This window comes from Colletotrichum lupini, chromosome 5 (assembly GCF_023278565.1).
Source record: "Colletotrichum lupini chromosome 5, complete sequence".
NCBI lineage: Eukaryota > Fungi > Ascomycota > Sordariomycetes > Glomerellales > Glomerellaceae > Colletotrichum > Colletotrichum lupini.
This window is the reverse complement of record NC_064678.1, coordinates 2282467-2304473: the sequence shown is the minus strand read 5'-3', so window position 1 is coordinate 2304473 and position 22007 is coordinate 2282467. Positions and strand designations below refer to the sequence as shown.

The 22007-nt window shown below is 53.9% G+C and overlaps 8 protein-coding genes across 8 annotated transcripts; 4 read left to right on the top strand and 4 right to left on the bottom strand.

Annotated features, from left to right (window-relative positions):
* Positions 1–2458: 2458 nt before the first annotated feature.
* On the bottom strand, positions 2459–3268 carry CLUP02_10088 (uncharacterized protein; the record flags this gene model as incomplete). Its single annotated transcript, XM_049289064.1, has 3 exons — positions 2459–2550; positions 2913–2975; positions 3169–3268. 3 exons carry the CDS (start codon positions 3266–3268, stop codon positions 2459–2461), a joined length of 255 nt encoding a protein of 84 aa, XP_049146208.1.
* Positions 3269–4367: 1099 nt separating this feature from the next.
* CLUP02_10087 (uncharacterized protein) lies at positions 4368–5058 on the bottom strand (the record flags this gene model as incomplete). The annotated part of the gene is made up of 2 exons (XM_049289063.1): positions 4368–4654; positions 4947–5058. The coding sequence occupies 2 exons, from the start codon at positions 5056–5058 to the stop codon at positions 4368–4370; spliced, it is 399 nt and encodes a 132-aa protein (XP_049146207.1).
* Positions 5059–6029: 971 nt separating this feature from the next.
* Positions 6030–8725, top strand: CLUP02_10086 (uncharacterized protein; the record flags this gene model as incomplete). Its single annotated transcript, XM_049289062.1, has 3 exons — positions 6030–6559; positions 6623–7398; positions 7458–8725. 3 exons carry the CDS (start codon positions 6030–6032, stop codon positions 8723–8725), a joined length of 2574 nt encoding a protein of 857 aa, XP_049146206.1.
* Positions 8726–9653: 928 nt separating this feature from the next.
* On the bottom strand, positions 9654–10881 carry CLUP02_10085 (uncharacterized protein; the record flags this gene model as incomplete). Its single annotated transcript, XM_049289061.1, has 2 exons — positions 9654–10115; positions 10273–10881. The coding sequence occupies 2 exons, from the start codon at positions 10879–10881 to the stop codon at positions 9654–9656; spliced, it is 1071 nt and encodes a 356-aa protein (XP_049146205.1).
* A 991-nt stretch (positions 10882–11872) lies between these two features.
* Positions 11873–12820, top strand: CLUP02_10084 (acetyltransferase; the record flags this gene model as incomplete). The annotated part of the gene is made up of 3 exons (XM_049289060.1): positions 11873–11995; positions 12142–12361; positions 12417–12820. The coding sequence occupies 3 exons, from the start codon at positions 11873–11875 to the stop codon at positions 12818–12820; spliced, it is 747 nt and encodes a 248-aa protein (XP_049146204.1).
* A 75-nt stretch (positions 12821–12895) lies between these two features.
* Positions 12896–13718, bottom strand: CLUP02_10083 (short-chain dehydrogenase; the record flags this gene model as incomplete). Its single annotated transcript, XM_049289059.1, has 2 exons — positions 12896–13206; positions 13271–13718. The coding sequence occupies 2 exons, from the start codon at positions 13716–13718 to the stop codon at positions 12896–12898; spliced, it is 759 nt and encodes a 252-aa protein (XP_049146203.1).
* Positions 13719–14567: 849 nt separating this feature from the next.
* On the top strand, positions 14568–17779 carry CLUP02_10082 (uncharacterized protein; the record flags this gene model as incomplete). The annotated part of the gene is made up of 5 exons (XM_049289058.1): positions 14568–14603; positions 15041–15250; positions 15318–15409; positions 15461–17439; positions 17517–17779. The coding sequence occupies 5 exons, from the start codon at positions 14568–14570 to the stop codon at positions 17777–17779; spliced, it is 2580 nt and encodes an 859-aa protein (XP_049146202.1).
* A 1778-nt stretch (positions 17780–19557) lies between these two features.
* CLUP02_10081 (transformer-SR ribonucleoprotein) lies at positions 19558–20877 on the top strand (the record flags this gene model as incomplete). The annotated part of the gene is made up of 3 exons (XM_049289057.1): positions 19558–19787; positions 19869–20224; positions 20744–20877. The coding sequence occupies 3 exons, from the start codon at positions 19558–19560 to the stop codon at positions 20875–20877; spliced, it is 720 nt and encodes a 239-aa protein (XP_049146201.1).
* Between the last annotated feature and the right edge of the window lie 1130 nt (positions 20878–22007).

The window sequence follows — 22007 nt, the reverse complement described above, 5'->3', positions numbered from 1 at the left end:
AAAACGGGTCGAAAAAAATAATTAGTCGAGAGAGAGAGAAGAAAGAGAAGACAGCAATATGGGCGTCGACGGGTGGTGAAAGGCTGTCGAACGTTGGATTGAGTGCAGATTCGAGATGTCTGAGGCCACGGGGTGCAGGCTGGAGTCGCAGGAAGCGGCAAGAGCCAGCGGCGGAGGAAGGCACGATGATGAGTGGTTGGGCGGGTAGGAAGGTGCAAGGTAATGGAGGTACCAGGTGAGGTAGGTAGGTGCGGCAAGGTCAGTATGTACCTCAAGGCGACAAGCACCGCGGTGGTGAGGTGCAGCGGTTCTAATCGTGACGGGAAGGGGTCCAACAGCCAGTAAGGTGTAACCCGTCCAATACTGGTCACAGTCTAGTATCACCCAACCTCACTCGGGCAAGCATGCCAGGGCAGAACGGGCTGTTGTCGGGGCGGGGGGAGGGGACTCCCACTTAGAGGATGGAAACCACGAAACTCAAGGGCGTCGAGGAGGTTGAACTGGGGGAGTCGCGGCAAAGGGAGAGACGCTATTCTTGTTATGGCTTTAGCGTAGACGGCAGAGCAACAAGAACAACAGCAGCGGTCCCTTCGGCCGCTGTCTGGGTAAGGTACGCGGGCACGCATCACGCACTTCCATTCAGGTACTTTGACTACTATGCACCTTAGGGACTGTTTGGTGGTTTCCAGAGGTACCTTGGTGGTGCACGTTGGCCTTTGGACGCGACTGGCGAGGGAAGAGAAAGGGCGTCTGGCGTGACTGGCGTCAGTAGGTCCCGCACGGCAGGGTGGGGAGGGAGGGGGACAATAACATTGACCGACAACCCAAGGGGGAGGGAACCGGGACGGGGAGACGAGACTGGGGATGGCGAACAACAACAACAAACATCCCGTCCCGTCGCCTGTCGTTCAAGGGTCAGCGCGATCGAATGTTAGAACTGAGCACAGAGTTGATGTTTCTTTTCTCTCCTCTTGCAAAGCCCGTGCAAGCAACATGAGGTAGAACAAACAATCGAGAAAACATATAGAGTAGGTACCTGGACTTTGGCTGTTGACTTTTAATTTTAAGTACTTCGTCCAGGAAACTATATCAATAGTTGCTCCTGCCCTGGCTTGCTTGCACATTATAGTTCTATTACGTGTAGATCTCATAACAACACTTCGCCATCACAATATTGTGTTGTTTCGACTCGTGCGTGTTTCTTGCCTCTCACTTGTCAAAGGCACCCCTCACTATCAGCCAAGGACTACCTCCTTGTTGAGGGAAAGCCACAATAAGTTTGACAGTAGTGTCAAGCTTGTCAACTATGAGAGATTGAAGCAATTGCTCTGAAAGTATGCACGCAATCTACGTTTTCGAACTCCCTACGGTATTAATCATCATCCGATGCGGTTTCAACTACGCTAGCCACCCTGCGTTATCGAGACCTAAGTAGGCTTTGGCATGAGTGTTGATTGAGATTGGGAAACGTCCTCGCACCCACCCACAGTCAGAGACAAGAGAAGCTATGCAAGGCACAGATGGGACGGTACGGGACGAGACAAGACCAAAAATGGGATGGCAGTCGCGATGAAACGCACCTTGTTATCCACGTAAACGTGAGTTGGCGTCAGTTTTGGATGTTTGTGTGTATGGACAAAAGTATGTCTTCACGCTTTCCCCTCTTCCATCGCGCTTCCATAGTACTTGGGATTCGGAAAGAACATTGTCGCGTCGCCAGTCTCGTCAAAAGAAAAATAAAGGCCGTGTTGCATTCCAGCTAACACGATTCCCGCCTCCCTTGCGCAAAGAGGGGGCTGGGAGAATTGTTTTTGTTTGTGTTTTTTTTTTTTCTGGTCAACCTAAGCTAAGTTTCAATGGTCCAAATTCGGGCCATTGGGCACCTGCCGCACCTTGCCATTTAGCACCCTCGGGAACTCACAGCCAGTCGACACGTGCTGGGCGCTCTTGTTTTGGCCCCTTGAGTGGGGACCTACGGATACACCAGGCCAAAAACTAAAAGAAAACCAGCCTCCGTGGTGTCGCAGAAGCCAACCGATGGAATCTCGTAAACAATAGCGGTAGCCATCAACTATTCATCCTCCAAAAGCCCACAGCAGGATTATCGTCGGCCGTGTCTTGCTAACATGATGAGGAACTGAGCGCAGGATTCAGGAGACTCATCCTCGATGCTGGTTGATTTTAGTTCCGGGTATGGAGCTCGAACGCTCGAGCAAAGGTCCCTTGCCTTACGTCATTAAACGCTGAACAAACGGACGAAGATAAACAATGGTGGCCAGCTATAGCTACGCGATGCGACGCGTTTCTTCGCGTAAAGCACTCTCGCGCTTCCAAAAAGGGGTTACACGACCTCTTGCTGGACAGTTTCGATATGCGAATGCGCACTGTAACTTCCCACTGTAAGATAGGTATGTATTAGATAAGCAAGCACGTGCTGCTCTGGACTAGTCTCAAATGCTTACATAAGGTCGAAGCTGCACTGGAGCTTTCGTAGACTGACAGGCAGTGACGCTCCAAATCCCGACCTAAATGCAGGAACCTTGAGCTGATCTATGGATACGGATAGCTGGCTAGGTTATCATGTCGTCTAAACCCTTCCAGCGTTCCTTCATGCACAACACTCAATAGCCCAGCACCCAAACCTTTCGCTACTTGACGATCCATACGCCGCAGCACGCACGGCGCACTCTCAACCCCCACTCCCCTGCAGAAGAGCTGATCAGGAAATAGCCTGATATTATCCTCAGACTGTTACACAGGATACATGGCCTTTTCGGGACAGAGGCTCCTCGAGTGCCTGCCGCCAATCTTCCCAAATTGACATGCGGCTTTTGACTCGTTGGCCACATGCAATGATCCAATCCCAACAAGCAGATCCCTCTCAATCCCCGGTTCCTATGGGGTAACCTGACATACCTGCTCGACCGAACTCTCGGAACCCCGCCAGCCGTTCACAGCTTGTGTGAAGCTACCTGCTATTTGCTCCATCGAACAAGGCAGCTCCCCGGCGGAAATCATCTCTCCCCGCTTACACGAGCTGTCAGGGCCAAAAGCGAGACGACAAGTACAGACAACGGCATACAGAGTACGGATACAGATAGAGTTTGCTTGAGGCTCTTGGATCAACGGCTCTCGCCTTGTTTACAAAGCTATTCCCGGGATACTTACACTGACGGAAGGGGTCCAAAGGAACGTGGGATACTAAGCAATCTCCGGGTCCTGTCTTTTTTCGCATCCTTGTCCGAGAAACCAACAGCGCTTTAGCCATGACTCCCGGGAACCCTTGACCCCCTTTCGTCAGGAGGCAATGATACGTATTGCTGGCTGTATCCATCCACAACCAGAGAGGGCGTGTAACCTTCGCCCACCGTGCGCTAGAACAGACTCGGCTCTCATTTTGGCTGTGGCTTTGCGCTGACAGTGACAGACAGCGTCATCCCTGATTGCAATGATGACTAGGTACACCCGCCACTCAACACTAATCCGTACTGCAGTAATATTTCGTGCCGTCCACAATACTGGTACTCCTCCTTCCGAGGTTCGTAAGGCCACGAGCCGGCAACGCTTGGTTCCGGACGCATTTTGGTGGGACGTTGACGATGACATACTGGCACTACTGAGAAAATGCCTTTCCGGCACGGTTTTATCTCCTCCAGGCTCCATTACTCATTCAGCCCAGTCTCCGAAGCTCCGGGAGCTGACCTGCTCTTCTGCCATGCCGCTGGCAACATGAGCTTTGTTCCGCTTTGCCGCGTGGGTGTCTTACTTCGGGACCTTGGCGATCTATCTTGCCGCGTGCTCTTTCTATGCAATTCAATTGAGCTATCCGCAGATCGTCGACGAAATATGACCTGTTGTGTTGGAAGTCGATTGCTCGATGCGAGAAGTGATAGCCCTACGGATGCCGAGGAGTCAACCCTCGTGATACCGAAACCCCACGTCCCCCAGCAGCTCAGTGGCGGGACCTCAGAGGCTCGAACAGCATTGATTGACAGAGACGCGGACAAACTCGCGGTACAATATCAGGGAGCCCATCCATCTGTTCCCGATCAACAAGAGATCGTAATACCGGCAATACATATTCACGACTCAGGTAACGAATTCTGGTTGTTCTCGACCGTTTGTAATTACTCTGTGGTAGCGAATTAATCGTATAGGGAATTCGAAATCATCTCCAAGCCATCTTCGAAAATGATATAGTCCGACCGCCGATTCAGGCTTCAGATCGCAGCTCCGAGGATCGAGGGGATCGAAGAAAGCACGGGCATCGAAGAAATGCAGTCTGGCTCCTTTCCGACGGTAAGCTCTGCCATGCTCCATGGTATCGGTCCCAAACATTGGAGCGAGCGATATGACGCGAAGGTTGATTAGGAGATAGTCCCATTTGCTAGCTCGACTGTCAAATGGCACTCGCCAGGCCGTGAGCGCCGCCCTTTTGCCCGATTAGGACACTGGTTGAGGTCCGGGTCCTGGGCCGCAGTGGGGCCGGAGCCGAATTGGGCCAAGTCTCGAAGCGTGGGATTCATGGGGGTCCTGAACTCCTGGACGTTTCTCGGCAAATCCTTGCTGGGGCAGCCTCGAGACTGGAGAAAGCCAAGAGAGTCCGAGTCTGCAACTACCCACGGTTCGCTGAAGAAATCTCGATTCTCAACCCCTAGCATCCCCGTCTTTGCCAATTGAGGTAGCACAGACAGTATTGCTCTCTTCCATCTTCACGCCCAATCCTACATTACCCGGCTATGTACTGTGGCATGGTGCCAGGTGGTCAACAAGACTGCCATAGTCAACCTGCAGTGCATCCGTACACGGCAACCTGAATTCTACAGAGGACCCCAGGCAACTCTCTTGCCGAAGTTTCGTCTTGCCCTTTTCTCGAACATTGCTGTTGCGGCGGACATGGTGAAATGCCACCACTGGGAGGTCACAACTTGCAGCAAGAGGTACACATACCTTAGCATCTTTCACGGCCAGTGCCTGAGTCAAGATGGCAGCAGAAGATGCAAGCGTAGCAGGGGAGTAAACGGACACGGAGACAGAGAATGGTGTGTACTGGTACATTGTCGAAAGAAGGTAACTATATTGCATATGCACTCTGGTCACTCTACCACCTCCCGAAACTAACCTAATGCTAGGAAGCTGCTTGTGCTTCCCCGTCAAAGCCCGTCTATGATCTATCTCCTAGCTTGACATCGCCGTCTGTTATTTTCTTATTTAGCATGGCTAACACCAGGCCTGACGTCTTGATTGGTAACACTGCAGAGCGCGCGAAACAGTTTTGCAAGTGCCGATTTGGGTCGGAGCATTCATGTCGCCCCCCTTTAGCCTTTTCTTGACATATCAGGATGGCCCTGGCATCGCCGAACCGTTGACAAGAACATTATGGATGACGACGGCTTGGTTCACCCGAACCAAAAAGCCCCCAAAGGCCGTGCAGTGTCCGTGGCTCAGATGAGCAATGGGGCTAACCCCAACCCGTCAGCAAGTGTCTAGGTTCTGCCAGAAAACCAAACAAAGACTGCCCGGCGTCCAGGTTCTGGCCTCTTCAGCCTTCAGAAATCTCTTTTGCAAGGTCAGGAGCTATACTCAGCTCTGCTAGTGGGCGATCATTCTCCGCTCGGCCGTCGAATGGCATTCTTCCATAACCACACATCGTGGGAACCTCCTTCTCGCGCAGACTACTGCAACGCAACGCTGTGGGTTTTCGCCCATTCTTGTTTGATTGCCGCCCATGTTGGCGCCTTGCTGGGGACCCAGCCTTGAAAGAGGGCAGGGGACGGGTTCACGGGTACCTGACGAAAAGTATGTTGGCTCTATCCATATGTAGGCAAATGTGCCTGACATGCCCGCTTGCGCTTCTTCCGCCTCGCCCGTCAATAGTTTAGTATCGGCGTCCGTCGATCTTTGGTCTCGCACACCCTCCTAGCTTGCTATCTGCTTCGTCTCTGCAGAGCCCCTCTCCTTTGATCGCCTCCCCGCTGTTCTATACGGCGCCGTCCTACTCTCTGGCTGGATGACGTTGTGGGATGCCCATGGCTGGTGCGCCCCACGGCTATCTTCCTTTGACATTTGATGCTCATCCTCTTCTCCTACGATCAGCCTTCGTCCAAACCCAATATAAATCCTTCTTCATTCCCCCAACGCCCGTGACAATGCCCCAATCAACAGATACATCTGCGGCCCGTGATCATTCTGGACCACGTTCTGTATTAGCACTATTCCGGCGAAAGAAGCACATGGCTCAGGTCGCTGCCGCTCACAGCACAAACCACCGCCGACAAAGGCACGGTGAACTCACCCAACCTCAAATGAACGGCTACAGCTCTCTCAGTGTCACGTCTCTGCAAAGTCAGAAGCAGCAACAAGTAGACTTTGACGAAGGCGGCGCCGATATTCCTGACATTCCACTGAAGCGTCCAGTCACCAAGATGCATCAGGACCGCCCCTTGAACCCGTCTAGGTTCCAAGAGGCTTGGGAGGATGACGAGGATAGGAACTGGACCGCACATCATGGACATGGGCCCATCAATCCCAATACCATAGCCCCTCGGCCAGATAGAAGGTAAGAGGAGACATGTATCTATTGTATAAGTCGAGAGCAATGTCGGCTAACACCTCACCAAAGTGCTGTTCGTTCTCCTGACATTCCCCCAAGAGAAAGAGGCAGAGTAAAGTCTCCCGAACCTCTCCACGCTCAGCAGCGGCAAATGTCCTCAAGCCCACCAAGGAGCCCTAGAACACGTTCTTCAAGGTCCAGGGCCAACTCGACATCGTCCTCATATCAAACAAACAATACATCACTCCCAGCTCTGCAGACGAAAGGCGCTGGCGATGACGAGATTCTCGAGCCCTTGGCAGAAGAGGAAGTCGAGCCTGGCTCGTTTGACCTAGTAGTCCCATCTCATGGCGACAACGGACAGTACTCGCTGGAAACCCGCTCCGAGCTTCTCTTCTCAAAAGACCATTTGCAGGCCATTTTTGATGATCACTTACTCCTCCAACGTTTTACCGATTTCCTTCACCATGCCCGACCCGACTCGCTCCCCCTATTGACCTACTTCTTGGACTGCTTAAAAGCACTCCGGGCCATTGCGTATGCCAACGCGATCGCGGGTGGCCTCGACACTCTGCCCGGACACGAATTCTCAATGGCAAACACCGATAGCACAATCAACAGCTCCTTGAGAAAGAAGGCCGAAGCTGCTTTCGACGTGCTTGTTCAGCAAGACCTTCCCGCCTACATAACCCATACTTGGATCCAGACCGTCAGCGTGTCAATCAAGAGGCGTATCACAGGCACTCTTCCGGTTCAGCTCAGAGAAATGTCCGAGGGTTTGGCAGAAGTGTTCTGCTTGACGGATCCTTCGAGAAACGACAACCCCATTGTCTTTGCTTCCGAGGGTATGTATATACATCCTTCTCCTTATCCATGTTCCACAGCAGCTGACTGTCACTTACAGAATTCCACCGCACGACTCAATACGGCATGAACTATGTCATTGGCCGCAACTGCCGTTTCCTACAAGGTCCAAAGACCAACCCCTTTAGTGTACGACGTATCCGCGACAAGATCCTGGCTGGAAAGGAGCACTACGAAACCTTCCTCAACTACCGCAGAGACGGCTCCCCGTTCATGAACCTCCTCATGGTGGCGCCGCTATACGATAGTCGCGGCACAGTCCGCTACTTCATCGGCGCTCAAGTCGACGTCTCCGGTCTCGCGAAAGAAAGCTCGGGTCTGGATGCCCTGCAGAACCTAGTCGTCGAGAAGGAGGCCGTCGGCACCATCAACGGCCAAAACCAGCAGCAGCGACACGACAACGAGGAAGAAAAGGACGAGTTTGAGGAGCTCAGCGAAATGTTCAACATGAACGAACTCGAAACCGTACGCAGACGCGGCGGAAACATGCACCGCGTCCCGCAAGATGAAGGCCAGGCCGCATCCTCGACAAACTGGCAAAAGCCACGCATCCTAATCCAGGACGAGTCCTCCTCCGTCCATCAGTCCAACCCAGCTGTGCCTCTGACGAGCGGCAAGCTTTCCGGCGTCTATGAGCACTACCTCCTCGTCCGGCCCTACCCCAGCCTCCGCATCCTTTTCGCCTCCCCCTCCCTCCGCCTCCCGGGCATCCTTCAGTCCAACTTCATGGACAGGATAGGCGGCTCCAACCGTGTCCGCGACGGCCTCTCCCAAGCCTTCGCCGACGGCCACGGCGTCACCGCCAAAGTCCGCTGGCTCACCAAGTCCAACAGCGAAGGCCGCGTCCGCTGGATCCACTGCACGCCCCTGCTGGGCAGCAACTGCGCCGTAGGTGTCTGGATGGTCGTCCTCGTCGACGACGAGTCCGAGGCCGGCATGAAGCGAGGTAATCAAGCCCCGCCCGTAGACGGCCGGCTCCGGAGAGCCCCCGGCATCGCGCAGCAGTTCCAGCAGCAGCAGCAAGCCGGGTCGCAACACCGTCCCTCCGTCGACGACAAAATGTCCCTCTCGAGCTTCGCCGCCATGAACCGCGCCCGCGACGAGGTCCAGGTCGACGCCCCCGCCGACTTTGACGTCGACGTCCCCTCCGACCGCCCTGGCAGCCGCGCCAGCCGCGCGAGCAAGTCGAGTCGGCTCAGCCGGGGTCCCGTCAGTGCGCAGCGTCGACCTCTAATCCCGGGCGGTTTCGATGACCCCGACGGAGGGCCATCCCGGCCTGCGTATACTGTAAGGCTGGAGGAGGATTAGTCAGTCATAAGCCTTGTGCTCAATTTTTCTGTTTGTCCCTTGCAAAGTTCTTTGCTTTTCCCTGGAGGGGCGGTGTTTCGGAGGTGCCGTTGGTGCTGATCTACTTGATACCATTATAATTCTGTGCATTAATTCTAGCCTTGTTAATTGGAAATACTCGCTACAGCGCTGATATAAATTTCCTATACACTGACGGAATTGGAGGGAAAGAGAGAGCAGAATGATAATAAATTAATCTTACGTCACAAAGGAGCAGCCGCTGAACTGCATTTCTGACTCAAACTGGGTGCGATCAAGTTGTAAAGCGAAACTTCTCGTTTTTGACAGCAACCAGCTGATTATATGTAAGCAAAAAGTAGCCACATTCGCCATGTAAGCAACCCTAGACTGGACATTGCGCCCTTTTCGATCATCTGTTTACCCGCCCCGGCCCTGCGTAATAATGCGACGTGACCTAGCTTCCCGTAGGGGTTTCTGAAGTTATTGCAGTATCACGTAGCATGACTTTCAACCGTCTTGACTTTGAATCTTGTGTCCTGCCATCTGGTCATTGACTTTGCGTCGCAACAGAGTAGAGTCTGAATAGAGTGAAAGTTCTGTCTTCAAAATAAGAACTCTACTGTCTGCTCTTAGCATTTCCTTCCCTTCGTAGGTGCAATGATACCTGCTCAGCCATGGCTCTTCGTGTTTCATCGACTCGTAAAATTCATGTAGTCTAACAAGTTTGCGAGCGCTGGGAATCCCGCCAAAGATCCCGGATCTACCCAAAAGCACGCCGTTGATTTCTATCGCCCGCCTGACCAAGACCTCAAAATCCAGTATTAGCCAAACTTTGGGAACGTGAGTAATCCGCCTCTCGAACCCGCAATGGCAGTAACCACAGTCACCCCTATCGACCTTCCATCCCGTAGGGCACGTATAAGCGTACTCAAGCCTGTGCAGCGCCGGCTTGCTCCAGCAGGCGTGCCCGCCAGCTGTTGCACACTTCCTCGAACCCTCCGACGACATCTCCGCATACGCCCGCGCACTCGCGATTGGCCAACCTCTCGCTCCAGTTACCTCGGTTGATCCACCTCTCACCCTCCTCCCGGAGCTCTTCTTCCCTCTTGATCTCGGCCACCAGCTCTTTGGCGCTCTTCAACCGACGCGTGGCCGTTGTGGTCGTTTGCCTGGACATGTGAAGTGTGTCTGAGAGGTAGTTGAGGCTCTGGACGAGGTCCGAGGTGAGGGTGTGGAGGGCTGTGAGGGAGTCGTAGGCTTTCGTTGTTGGTCGCGGCATCGATTCGGATAGCTCGATCAAAAGGGGTAGCAGCTCATCGATGGTCTCCGAGTCCGGCGGTGGTACGAGTGGAGAAAGGAGCGGGAAGGTCAAGTTGTGTAGTTGCCGAGTCTGATGAGTTAAGTGGGTAGTAAGGGCCGAATGAGCGGTGATAAGTCTACTTTGGTTAGTCAATGGCCGCAACTGCGGGTGAACCGTCTTGAACTTGCCTTGTCGCACTGCCCTCGACGCCGGCTTGCGAGCCCAAGTCTCTCAAGCCCTCCGTTACCCGGCTGAAGACACCATCCGTAGGCCCTCCATTACTCTCAGTACCCCTCCTCGCCAAAGACTCGACGGCATCCATCTTGGCAACGAGACTGGGCAGCATGCCGGGGGAGTCAAGGTCAGACTCGGATCCATATTCGCTTCCGTCATATTCACTCCCGCTCCGTCGATGACCGCGTTGAGCGGCTGGTGGTGGCCCCAGATTGAAGTTCTTTCCCTTGCCGCCGGCTTCGCCGAGACTTGCAACGTCGACCCCGCTGTCCCTTATTCCTTCAAAGGTGGCTTCTTCGACATTAATGTTTGGTGTCCCACTTCCGTTGTTCTCGTCGTTGTTTGTCTCTTCCTCGTAGTATTCTCCTTCATCTCCAGAGTCGGAGAAGGCGTCGGCCAGTTCATCTGCAAGATTGCCTAGCCCGTTGCCCCCGTCCATGCCTCCGCTCGCATATGAGATATCCAGGGCGTCTTGGTTGTTGAAGCTGCTGCGCAAGGGCGTTGCGGGATCGGCGGAGGACCTGGATGTTCGTCTATTCTGAGGGGAGGAGTTGACGCTGTTGTACTGGTACGAGCCGTCAACGCCCGAATGGTTGCGCGAGTGTCCCGGAGTTTGAGGCATCTTGACGGTGTGACGAGGGAAAGTTGCGATCGGTCGGTCGGCGAGAACAGCGGCGGACGTGTTCGGTGAAGCCGTCCAAGCAGCACTTTATGATGGGAAAAGACCGAGTCGATGACGCTCCGCAACGTACGTGTGCTGGCAGCCCAAATGGTCGAGTATGAATGCAATGTTGTTGCTTGTCTGTCCCGGGGTTGCTGGTGCAGTGATAAACAACAGGGGTTGTCGCATCAAATACACGGCAAGGAAGATCCAGGTGGAGATGGGTGCGGGAAGCGTGTAGAGACGGCCTGGCACCAGGAAAACGGCAGTCGTGCAAAAAATGGGCTACCTAAACAACAGTCTAAGCGGAGCAGAAATCAGTGTTGGCGGCCCATCCCATGCACACAAGTCAGGGAGTGCTGTGTATTGGCCTGGTGGCCGTGGGCGAGGTTGAGATTATCACTGGTTTTATTAATTTCAGAGGCGGGCTGGCATCGATTCGGCGCCAGCGGTCCAATTAATGCAATCCGGCGGGCTCTGCTTTGTTGTTTGGTTTATCGGAAGAGGGATGGATAGAGACTATGTTGTAATGAGAGAGAGCCCTTGCGCCTGTGCGTTACTCACTGGGCCTTTGGCTTCTGGTGGTAGAAGTGGGCTCAAAGAAAACTCCGGGAAAAAATGTTGTCGAAGAAATGAAGATCATACTCGTCTTCCTGTGGCGCCTCGAGGCTCCTCAGGTAATACTGCCGACGGACCCCTACCTAGTGCTGTGTCTCAGAACTTTGACCGCTGACACTGAATCTGAATCTATCCGGAAGGGGGAAGTTGTCACTCCTGCTGATACAGGCAGTGGCAGACGTGGTCCCTGCATCTGGCCGATGTATCTTTCACCTGCTTCAACTGGGAAAATATACTTGGCAGAGATGCACGCGCCGGAGCCTCAGTCGGCACAAGAAAATTAAAAACACGCTCCCGTCTTTCGTGCTTCCCCTCCATTCGCTTCCAGCCAGACATGGAATGTGGTGGAGTCAGGCCCTTTATCGTCCCTTATCTGGTGCCACCGAACACAACCTGGACGCCGCAAGACGGCTCCGAAAAGCTCCTTCCCCGTTCCACGGCAGCTATTGATGAGGCAGTAACAACGATTTCGACTCCACTTCCTGCCTTGAAGCTTTGTTTGAGTACGTTGTTCTCTTGAACCGTCTTACACTCTTTGCCGCTTGGTGTAGCTCCTTTACGATTGCCATCTCCCGACATCAACCCCTCCCTTGCCGCCTGGAGCCCCCCTCCATTCTTGAACTGATCGCCGGCCGCGCATTCACTTCGGCGGCCATGGCAACCTTTCGCCGCTTCCGTCCTGACGATGTCAACAAGTTCTCTAAATGCAACCTCGATCCTTTGACCGAGACGTATGAGCTGGCCTTTTACCTCCAGTACCATGCCAAATGGCCAGCCATGTTCCAGGTGTGCGAGGACATGAACGGCAATATCATCGGCTACAGTATGTTTGAGAACACAGCTACGCTTTGCTCGACTTGTCTGACTTGATGCTTTAGTCATGGGCAAGCTGGAGTCATCGCCCGACGTCTACAAATATTCCGAACACTACCTTCCCTGGCATGCCCACATCACCGCTCTGACCGTTGCGCCAGAAGCGCGAAGACTGGGTATCGGCAAGATTCTCTCCGAACAGCTAGAAGCCGCAGCCGACGCCAACGATGCCTGGTTCGTTGACCTCTTTGTTCGCACGAGCAATCACAAGGCAATTACATTCTACAAGAGCATGGGCTACAGCGTCTTCCGCGTGGTGAAAGATTACTATGGCGACCATGCTACAGACCCTACCCGAGACGGCGAGGATGCTTATGACATGAGGAAGCCAATGAAGAGGGACGTCAAGCTCGAGCATATTAGAGACGATGGGGAGAAGCACGAGGTTGACCCATCTGATGTCTGGTGAAGAGGAAACAGCCCCAATCCTAGCAAAAAACCCCGACTATCATTTCCTCGCAAGCCTCGTCGAGCCGTCTGTGGCTCATAACCACGCTCCATCGACTTGATAGACGCTCCCGCTCACGAACGAGCTCTCTGGGCCGAGCAGGAAAGCAATGACGTTTCCGCACTCGTCAGCAGTGCCCTGACGTTGAAAAGACGTTGGCTCGTCAAAGGCGGCGTCGGCTGCGCGATCATGAAATTTCCAAGCCTTCTCCATCAATGGTGTGTAGATGGCGCCGGGAGCAACAGCGTTGACTCGAACCTCTCGGGCACCGTTCTCGTTGGCTGCCGCTCGAGTGAGCCCTATCACGCCGTGCTTACTAGCATCATATGCGCCGTGTTTGGCGAAACCTATCAAGAGCTAGTCAGACGAGGGAAGCTTCACGAGTTTGAGCAGTAGGAAGATGCAGCGTACCCTTGATGCCATGAATCGAGGCCACGTTGACAATGGAACCGCCGTCCGCTATGTTTCTGAGTTCCGCCCTGAGACAGTACATGCAGCCTGTCAAGTTGACAGCAATGATCTTATGCCACTCGTCGTCTTCAAGATCCGCGACGGCTCGAATGCCGTGGTGTTTGCCAATGACGCCGGCCACGTTTGCAGCGCCGTCCAACCGCCCAAACTGCTTTAGTATGCAATCTATCCAGGTCTCCACCTCGTTCTTCACGGACACATCGACTTTTGTCACCGAAAAAGGCGTCTGTTGCTCCGTGAAGTAGGCATTGGCTTGTTCAAGAGCTTCGGGGTCGATGTCTGCAAGGCACACAGTGGCACCCCGCTTTGCGATGATCTTAGCCGTTGCAAGGCCAATACCGCTGGCCCCCCCAGTGAAGGCGTATACTTTTCCGTCAAGCGATGCCATTTTATCAGCAGTACGGTGTCGTATCAGAAAGATAGTGCAGGCGAAGACTGTCTGCGAAGTTTAAGGAAGTTCATGAGCGCATGTCGAGAAATGGCTCTTGGTCGTAGAACAATGCAAGGTGTCCCGCGTTTTCTACGCAGATCCGCGCCCAATCATGTCTTGTCAACCTAGCTAGATCATCTGTGTTCGCATGAAGTTGACCCGGCCCGACGCGGGTGAGATTTTTGGGCAACTCCCCATAACAAGATGAATGATGGCCAGCAGGAGATGACCAAGTCTTTGAGGAGTCCAGCAACTAATACCACATTTGTTCTAGAGAGGTAGACTATGCAAGGCGCGCTATTGCAATGGAATCACACTTGCTATTTTGGCTCGATTTCATGCGGATGCCATCCCTGTAGTTGGTAGCGTAGTGTGTGTACATTGTAGGGAGATTGTCGTTTAATCTCATCAACTTTTGCTGAGGCTTCCATCCAAACTTCGCCTAAATTGGAAAACGTGCAAACATAAGATGGCGTTGGGGGCTCCCTTAACTTGTGCTTTCAGAAAGTTTACAAGAAACAGATGACAGATCTAGAAAGGAAGGTGCTACACTACATGACTACCTATATGTCTACCCCGAAGTGGTGATAGTTGGTAGCTAACAATGGACACAGGTGCCTTCCTTCATAAGTTGAGAGCTCTCAACCCCGCACAAAGCAACCCCGCCGTCTCCGCAAAACAGGGGGCTCGTGGCGCGGCACTTGACGTTTGATTGGAGCCGGTCGAGTCGCAACTGCTGCGTTCATTGGCCATACCTAACCTGGGCGGATCACGATGGGGCCCAAATAACCTGTGTGCGATGCGGCGATGCAGCCTTGCAAGCACCTGACCCGCTCTCCTGACGTACATCCGGCCCTCTCCTGCAACCGCACTGCTGATCCGGTGCTTTACCTGTGACCCTCAGGCGTTACCTTCAGCTACGACCCCAGATTTCTCCAACTGTTCCCGTGTCGGCTTGGAGCTCCTAGACGTAGCCCAAGTCCAGGTACCTCTCGTGGTTGGTTGTGTGCCACAGCTGTCAGCCGGTGCTTGGAGCTACTTGTAAAACAAAGCCGAGGAAGAAGAAGACGAAGCCGTTTCTTGCTTGAGTCGTTCTCTCCTGACCTCTCCTCAACTTCTTCACCTGCTCCCCCTGTGTGTCAAATACTGTCGCCATCCTCCCTCTTTGCGAAGTTCACAGCCTGCATCGCAAGGAGGCGCAACCTTTCCTGCCTACTTCACTTTGGTACTCTCGCTGCCTTCCTTGACCGCATCCTCCTCTACTGCTTGACCCCGCCAAGAATCCGTTTGTTCTCGGAGCTGGTTCTCGGGAAGCTCATTCCATCATGCGTTTATCCTCGTTACTAGTGGTCGCCGCGACGGCCAGCGCTTCCACATTGACTCCTCCTGTACTTCCTCTAATTGTTCGCAACCCGTACCTGAGTACCTGGCTCGGCAATGCTCGCGATGCGCCGTGGGAACATTGGCCCTACTTCTGGACCGGCTCTAGCGTAAGCTCTCTTGACTTGCCGTCCACTCCAGGCGCGTGGTCTGGCTAACTGGGGATAATCCCATCAGGTCGGGTTCTCGGTAATGGCCTCGGTGCCCGACTCCAATACCATTTACCCATTGCTGGGACGGCCCCAGGATTCATTGCCCCCATCTTCCAAGTGGGTTCGGCTGCTACCTATCTTCGTGATTGTAAATTGACATGCCTTCAGATACTACAACGTAGCTGTCCCGTCCTACCTAGGCGCAACCTTTGACGCCTCGACGACGAACTTGACCTACTCGATCCCCCCTCCACCCGGATCTGCCGCGCCGGTCAAGGTTGTGCTCTCCTTTCTCTCGCCCATTACGCCCACCTCGACCTTCCGACAATCGATCCCTGCTGCGTATCTGACTGTCCACGCCGAAGGGTCTTTCGACATCAACATCTACACCGATGTCAATGGCGAGTGGGTCAGCGGCAACAGGGACAACAGCATAGTCTGGGAACTGAGCAAGGCAAAGGCCTCGAACAAGCAGAGCGCTGCTGCTCTAAAGACCTGGCAAGTTGGTAGACAGTATCCGCAACTGCTCACCGAGTTCGCCGACCACGCGGAATGGGGTACTCTGCACTTTACCGGCCCCGCCGACGTCTACCACCAAGCCGGCACGTCCGCGAAGCTTCGCCAACAGTTTGCGACGAAGGGCTCTCTGACGAACGAGATCGATACCTCGTACAGGAAGATCATGGACGAGGAACCCGTCTTTGCTTTCTCCAAGACCTTTCACCTGAGTGGCAAGACGGGCAGCGAGTCGACGTCTGATGATAGTGTACTATTCACGTTTGCTCTTGTCCAAGACCCCGTGGTCCAGTTCGCCGCTGCAAGAGGACTGACGCAGATGCGCCCGTTGTGGTCCTTTTACTTTGCCACCCCGGCCGAGCTGATCCAGTACCACTACGATGATTTTTCGGCGGCTAGCCTACTGGCTGGGAACTACTCGAATCAGCTTGCCATTGATGCGTTTGCTTCTGGGTCATCAGATTACCAGGACATTGCCGCCCTGTCAGCTCGCCAGGTCCTCGGCGCAACACAATTTTCTGGAACCCCCGATGACCCGATCCTCTTCCTCAAGGAGATCTCTTCCAACGGAAACTTCCAGACCGTCGATGTGATCTTCCCTGCGTTCCCGTTCTTCCTGTACACGAACCCTCGTTGGCTGGCATACCTGTTGGAGCCTCTGCTTGAACATCAGCTTAGCGGACAGTATCCGAATGATTACAGCATGCATGACCTGGGTGCTCATTTCCCGAATGCGACTGGACACCCTGACGGGAATGATGAGTACATGCCTGTTGAGGAGTGCGGAAACATGCTCATCATGGCACTGGCACTTGTCAACGCCTTCAAGTACGACACGCAGCCAGCGTTCCTGCAAACTATCAACGAACATGCACACTCGCATGTCTCTCTCGAGGCAGAGACCAGCAGTGCTCGCCCATGGGGACTTTCCATGGACTCCTTTGGCATCGACCGTCGCTCGGAGGTCGCTGCTATGAGGGGCACAAAGGAGGCCGAGAAATGGGCGTCCAGATCCTACGAGTTGTGGACGAAGTGGACGGGTTATCTCGTTCGCGAATCACTGATCCCGGCCAACCAACTCTGCACGGACGACTTTGCTGGATGGCTATCGAACCAGACGAACCTGGCCCTCAAGGGTATCATTGGAATCAAGGCGATGGCCGAGATCTCCAATATTCTTGGCAAGACGGACGATTCAAAGTACTACGCGGACATTGCAGCCGACTATATTGACCAGTGGCAAGGCTTTGGCATCTCCAGAGACGGCACCCATGCCAAGCTGGCGTACACCTGGTACGGTTCTTGGACGACCATCTATAATCTCTTTGCGGACTCGCTGCTCTGCTTCCACTTGCCCGAGGAGAAGAAGTCGACCCTCGGAGGACGAGTGACGCAGTGGATCCAAAAGGCCATTGGCGTCGAGAAGCAGGCGACGTTTGTTCCGGATAAGGTGTACAGTATGCAGAGCAACTGGTACCATGCCGTATTGCAGCACTACGGGCTCCCGCTCGACAGTCGCCACCTCTACACGAAGAGTGACTGGCAGTTCTTCGCCGCTGCGGTGTCGAGCAAGAAGACCCGGATGGAGATTCTCCAGAGCGTCGCGACATGGGTCAATGAGACCACAACAGGTAAGTCGGAGACTTGAACCTGTCACTTTTTCCTACCTTGGACGACATGTTGTTTGCTGACCATGATGTGACAAAAGACCGACCCTTCACCGATCTCTACGAAACAGAAGGAACTGGTGGCTGGCCCGGCCCTCACTTCATGGCTAGACCGGTCGTTGGAGGCCATTTCGCCTTTCTGGCACTGGAGAGAGCTTGCGGGGGCAAGGCTGTCGAGGGACTGAGCTTCTTGGACGAGCCTGCATCGTTTGCGGAGGTGAATGTCGGAAAGGCGCTGGAGGCTGAGATGGTGAGCGGAGGTGTTCTGGGCGCAGAGCAGCAGGTAGTCATGGAGGATCTGTAAGACGTGAGCCTTTTGGCATGAATGCTCTAGATGCCGTTCTCCATATTTCAACATGGCATTTGATCAAGACTATCGATCAAGACTATCTAGCAAGGTGGTCGTACCATCATAGTCGTAGTATACTGTATACTGACGACTAAACGCATCTACCCAAGTCTCGATTATTCGACATGCTGCAACATGCTCCGTCATTGCAGTCGAGATGAAAAATATTTTCGAATAGACGACAGACACTACGTTGCGCCGGTCAGGGGATTGTCTTGTCTTTGTTCTTTGATTCAGAATGTTTGAGAGTCTCTGGACCTCCCTCTCATGTTGTGGCCATGGCAAAATGCCCCTTTGTGGATTCAAGATATTGTTCATTGGCACCTATCCCCATATTGAAACTTTTGGACCTCAGCTAGGCGAGGGACCTGCAGTGTAGCGAGGTAGTTTGGTAAACAGCACGGCAGTCAAGTATTAACTTTCTTGGCCAAATATAGCTTCTCGATGAAAGAAAATACCAGACCATGGGCCCGGAAAATCTGAATGTGATAAAGTAACATGCATGTCAATATCCAATTCAAGGAATGCCCATTGTGCATGGGGTCGGTATGGTCATCGCTCGCGCGGGAAGTCTCATTGGATTGAAAATTCAGAAAAGGTCCGCGCTTTGGCCAACTGGCGACAGGGAGATGTAACCGTACCTATTGCAGTCAACTGGCTGTGTTTTTTCCCTTGCTGCTGGTGCTCACCCACGGTCCAGGAAGTGCCTGTCACCGAACATCCACAATTCCTGCCCCAGCACAGGCACTGGCAGGCAGGTAGTCAATCAATCAATCAACTCATGGAATCGATTCACGGATGGTAAAGGTGCGTGCCTTGCTTGTATGTAGGTATCCCACCACCCATCACCACCCACCATCCTGGTGTCCAGCAGTAGGCATTGGGTGCGTTTTCCTTCTGGCCCATTCCTTCGTTCGCCCTGCCTTCTCACCAACAGCGAAGAGATGGTCGAGCCATTGAGAGTACCATACATAGGTTGCATAACGTTGGTAGCCTGCTGCAAAAGCTGCATTTTGTCCGCCTTGCTCATGTTCCAGTCTTGAATTCGCCCAGAAAGCTGACCATTCAGGTGCTGGCTGCACCAACCCTGCGCCTTCCACTTCCGTCACAAGCTAGGTAAGGTAGGTACATTCACCGGACCTGGGGTGTACCTGCCGCTGCTGCTGTGAAAAGTGGTATCACGGTCTTAAGGTAAGTACCTTTAGGTAGGACAGGCAATGCTTAGTGCTTTGACTACCTAGCTGCAAAGACAGGCAAGGCAGGCGCGCCCATACACCCGACACACGCACACCTCACCCATTGACCCCGTGGACCGTCTTTCTCTCCCTCTCTACCTCTCTCTGCGCCTCGACCACAAACGTCCCTTCCTTCACCTCGCTTTCTTCACCTTTCCCTCCCTCCCACAATCGGCATCTCAAGGCCTCGTCGCTTCCTCAATTGATGTCTTTCGTCGTATAATTACTACATCGACGATTGTACCAAAAAATTTCCTATCTTCGTCCAGTCTCTTTTTTCTCTCTCCCACGTACGCATCCCCTTCCTTACTTCCCCAAGGTTCCCCTTCTTGTTGGGTCCGATCCGCTTCGCATCCTCCCTTCTGACCAATCGCCGCAACAGAAGAGTCTGCGTCACCGGCTTTCGCGTCGTTGGCCAATTCTACCCACAACCAACATCAAACACTGTCAACGAACAACAACTCGTTTGTTCACTAGATCATTATGGCTTCCACCGCTATGGATTACGAGGCCGCCAACGGCGACCGCTACGATGGTTCGTTCTTTCTCGATACAGACCGCCCCCCAAAGCACGACGAGGCGCTGACAGACAAACGCGACACAGACGAGGCTCCTCGTTACGAGCGCGACAACCGCAGCGCCTCCCCTCGCCCTGCGCGTGATGACGGAGACTCTGGACGTCGTCGCTCTGCTTCGCCCTCTGGCAACGGTGACCGCGACCGCGACCGGTAAGCAAACACAAAATTTCGATGAATCCGCTTTTGTCCAAACAATGTTCGATTGCTGACACGTACTGTTTTCCTTTCCAGTGGCGCCAAGGATGAGACTGGCTCCCGCGGTGGCGACCGTGACGACGACGGCGCTATCAACCCTGGCTCCAACCTCTTCGTCACTGGCATCCACCCCCGTTTGACCGAGCAGGAGGTCACTCGCATGTTCGAGAAGTACGGTGATGTTGAGAAGTGCCAGATCATGCGCGACCCCCACACCAAGGAGTCTCGTGGATTTGGCTTCGTCAAGATGGTCACTTCTGACCAGGCCGACGCCGCTAAGGAGGGTCTGCAGGGAGAGCAGATTGAGGGACGCACCTTGAGCATCGAGAAGGCTCGTCGTGCTCGCCCTCGCACTCCCACCCCTGGCAAATACTTCGGCCCCCCCAAGCGTGGTAAGCATCTGCTCTGTCAACACGATCACTTTAGGAGGAGTCACTAATGCGACGTTCAACAGAGGGCGGTGGCGGCGGAGGTGGCCGTGGAGGCCGATTCAACGACCGTTACGACGACCGTCGTCGCGGAGGTTACGGCGGTGGCGGCTATGGAGGTGGTGGCTACGGAGGTGGCCGTGATGACCCCTACCGCTACCGCGGATACGAGCGCCGTGGAGGCTACGAAGACCGCGGCGGTGGCGGTGGCTACGACCGTGGCTACCGTGAGGACCGTGGCTACGACCGCAGCTACCGTGAGGATCGGGGCGGCGCTGGTGGCTCCGGCGGCTACGAGAGACGCGAGCGTGGTGGTGACGATACTTACAGCAGCAGTGGCCGTGTCGATCGCTACGGCGGCGGCGGTGGCGGACGTGAGGACCGTGGCGACCGCTATGCTCGTGGTGGCGATGACCGCCGCGGCGGTGGTGCTGCCGGCTACGAGAGACGCGAGCGCGGTGGTGATGATACCTACAGCAGCAGCCGTGACCGTCCTCCTCGCGATGCTCCCGCCGGAGGTGCGGCTTACGCTGACGCCCCTGCCCGCTCCGAGGGTCGTGAGGCCTATGGAGGTTGGAAATCCCAACCCAGTGAATTCGCTGTGGTCTCAACGCTAACGTGTCTAGGCTCTCGCTAATTTCTTAACGCTCTCTTCCGGAGTCGTCAATACGCCCGGTTTGATGGCGACTGACGGATCATCCCTTTCCTCTTTCCTAGTTCGATCGATTACGGCGGATATCCCAAAATTTGCGTCTCATGAAGTTCTTGTGCACTACAACTAGTATGGGATGGATCACAAAATGGGGATTTTTCGGCCTGCGTGGTTCACGGCTTCTTAACCTCGGTTTCTCGGTAACAATGACTGTAGGCGAGAACCAGCTGCCTTTTATTTGGGTGCTGTTTCTTAACTCGGTCTCTGCAGTCGACGAATGTTTGGCGGTCTCTATGGTAGCTATGGCAAACAATCAACACGGCAAAAAAACGGCAGGCATCGACAGGCTTTGGCCAGAGTGACAGTCACTTCCCCCTCGTGGACCAGCACTTTCGTTACACCACATCGTGGGCCTGCGGCGGTCCACGATTGTTTCTACGCAGCACTTTCCACCTTGTACCATTATCTATCGCGTCCCACATCGGGGTTCAGTCGAGTTTGAGACGGCTTCGCAAATCCGACATGGCTCTTTCGATGCAATTTTCAGCATGATAAGATGTTGACCAGCAATGCAACATGAATGACAACCACGTCTCTTAATTCAACTAAAACGTAACTGTGCCGCCTGAACGCCACTATTCAAATTCAACCCTCATATCGTAAATGAAACGCCTCTTTTCCCGCCATCCACACCCTTTATTGTTCATTTCATCGTCATGTCAGCACAAATCAGTGGTACGGGATTCAACGAAGTCGTGGCCCTTGCTTCGCCGCGTTATTCTGATCACCCACCTCCAGCGCTTCTTGGCCGTGTTTAGAGCGTCACATGGCATATGTGATAACAAAGCACAAGATTTGTTTCAAAGGTATCTCCCCCCAAATGCACTGAACTAAACTGACGCTTTAGCAAACACATCGCTTTCACAGTGAAAATTCGTTCCGCTTGGAATGTGGATGCCTGACATAGCCTTGGCGTCCATCTCCCACGTTTGCTTCGCCACTTACTCTACTTCCTTTTTCCGCCAGCTTTTCCGATTTTGCGCGGGCGACCAGCCTAAGTTCCAACGCGCGGTGCAGCCCAACTTTTAGGCCTAC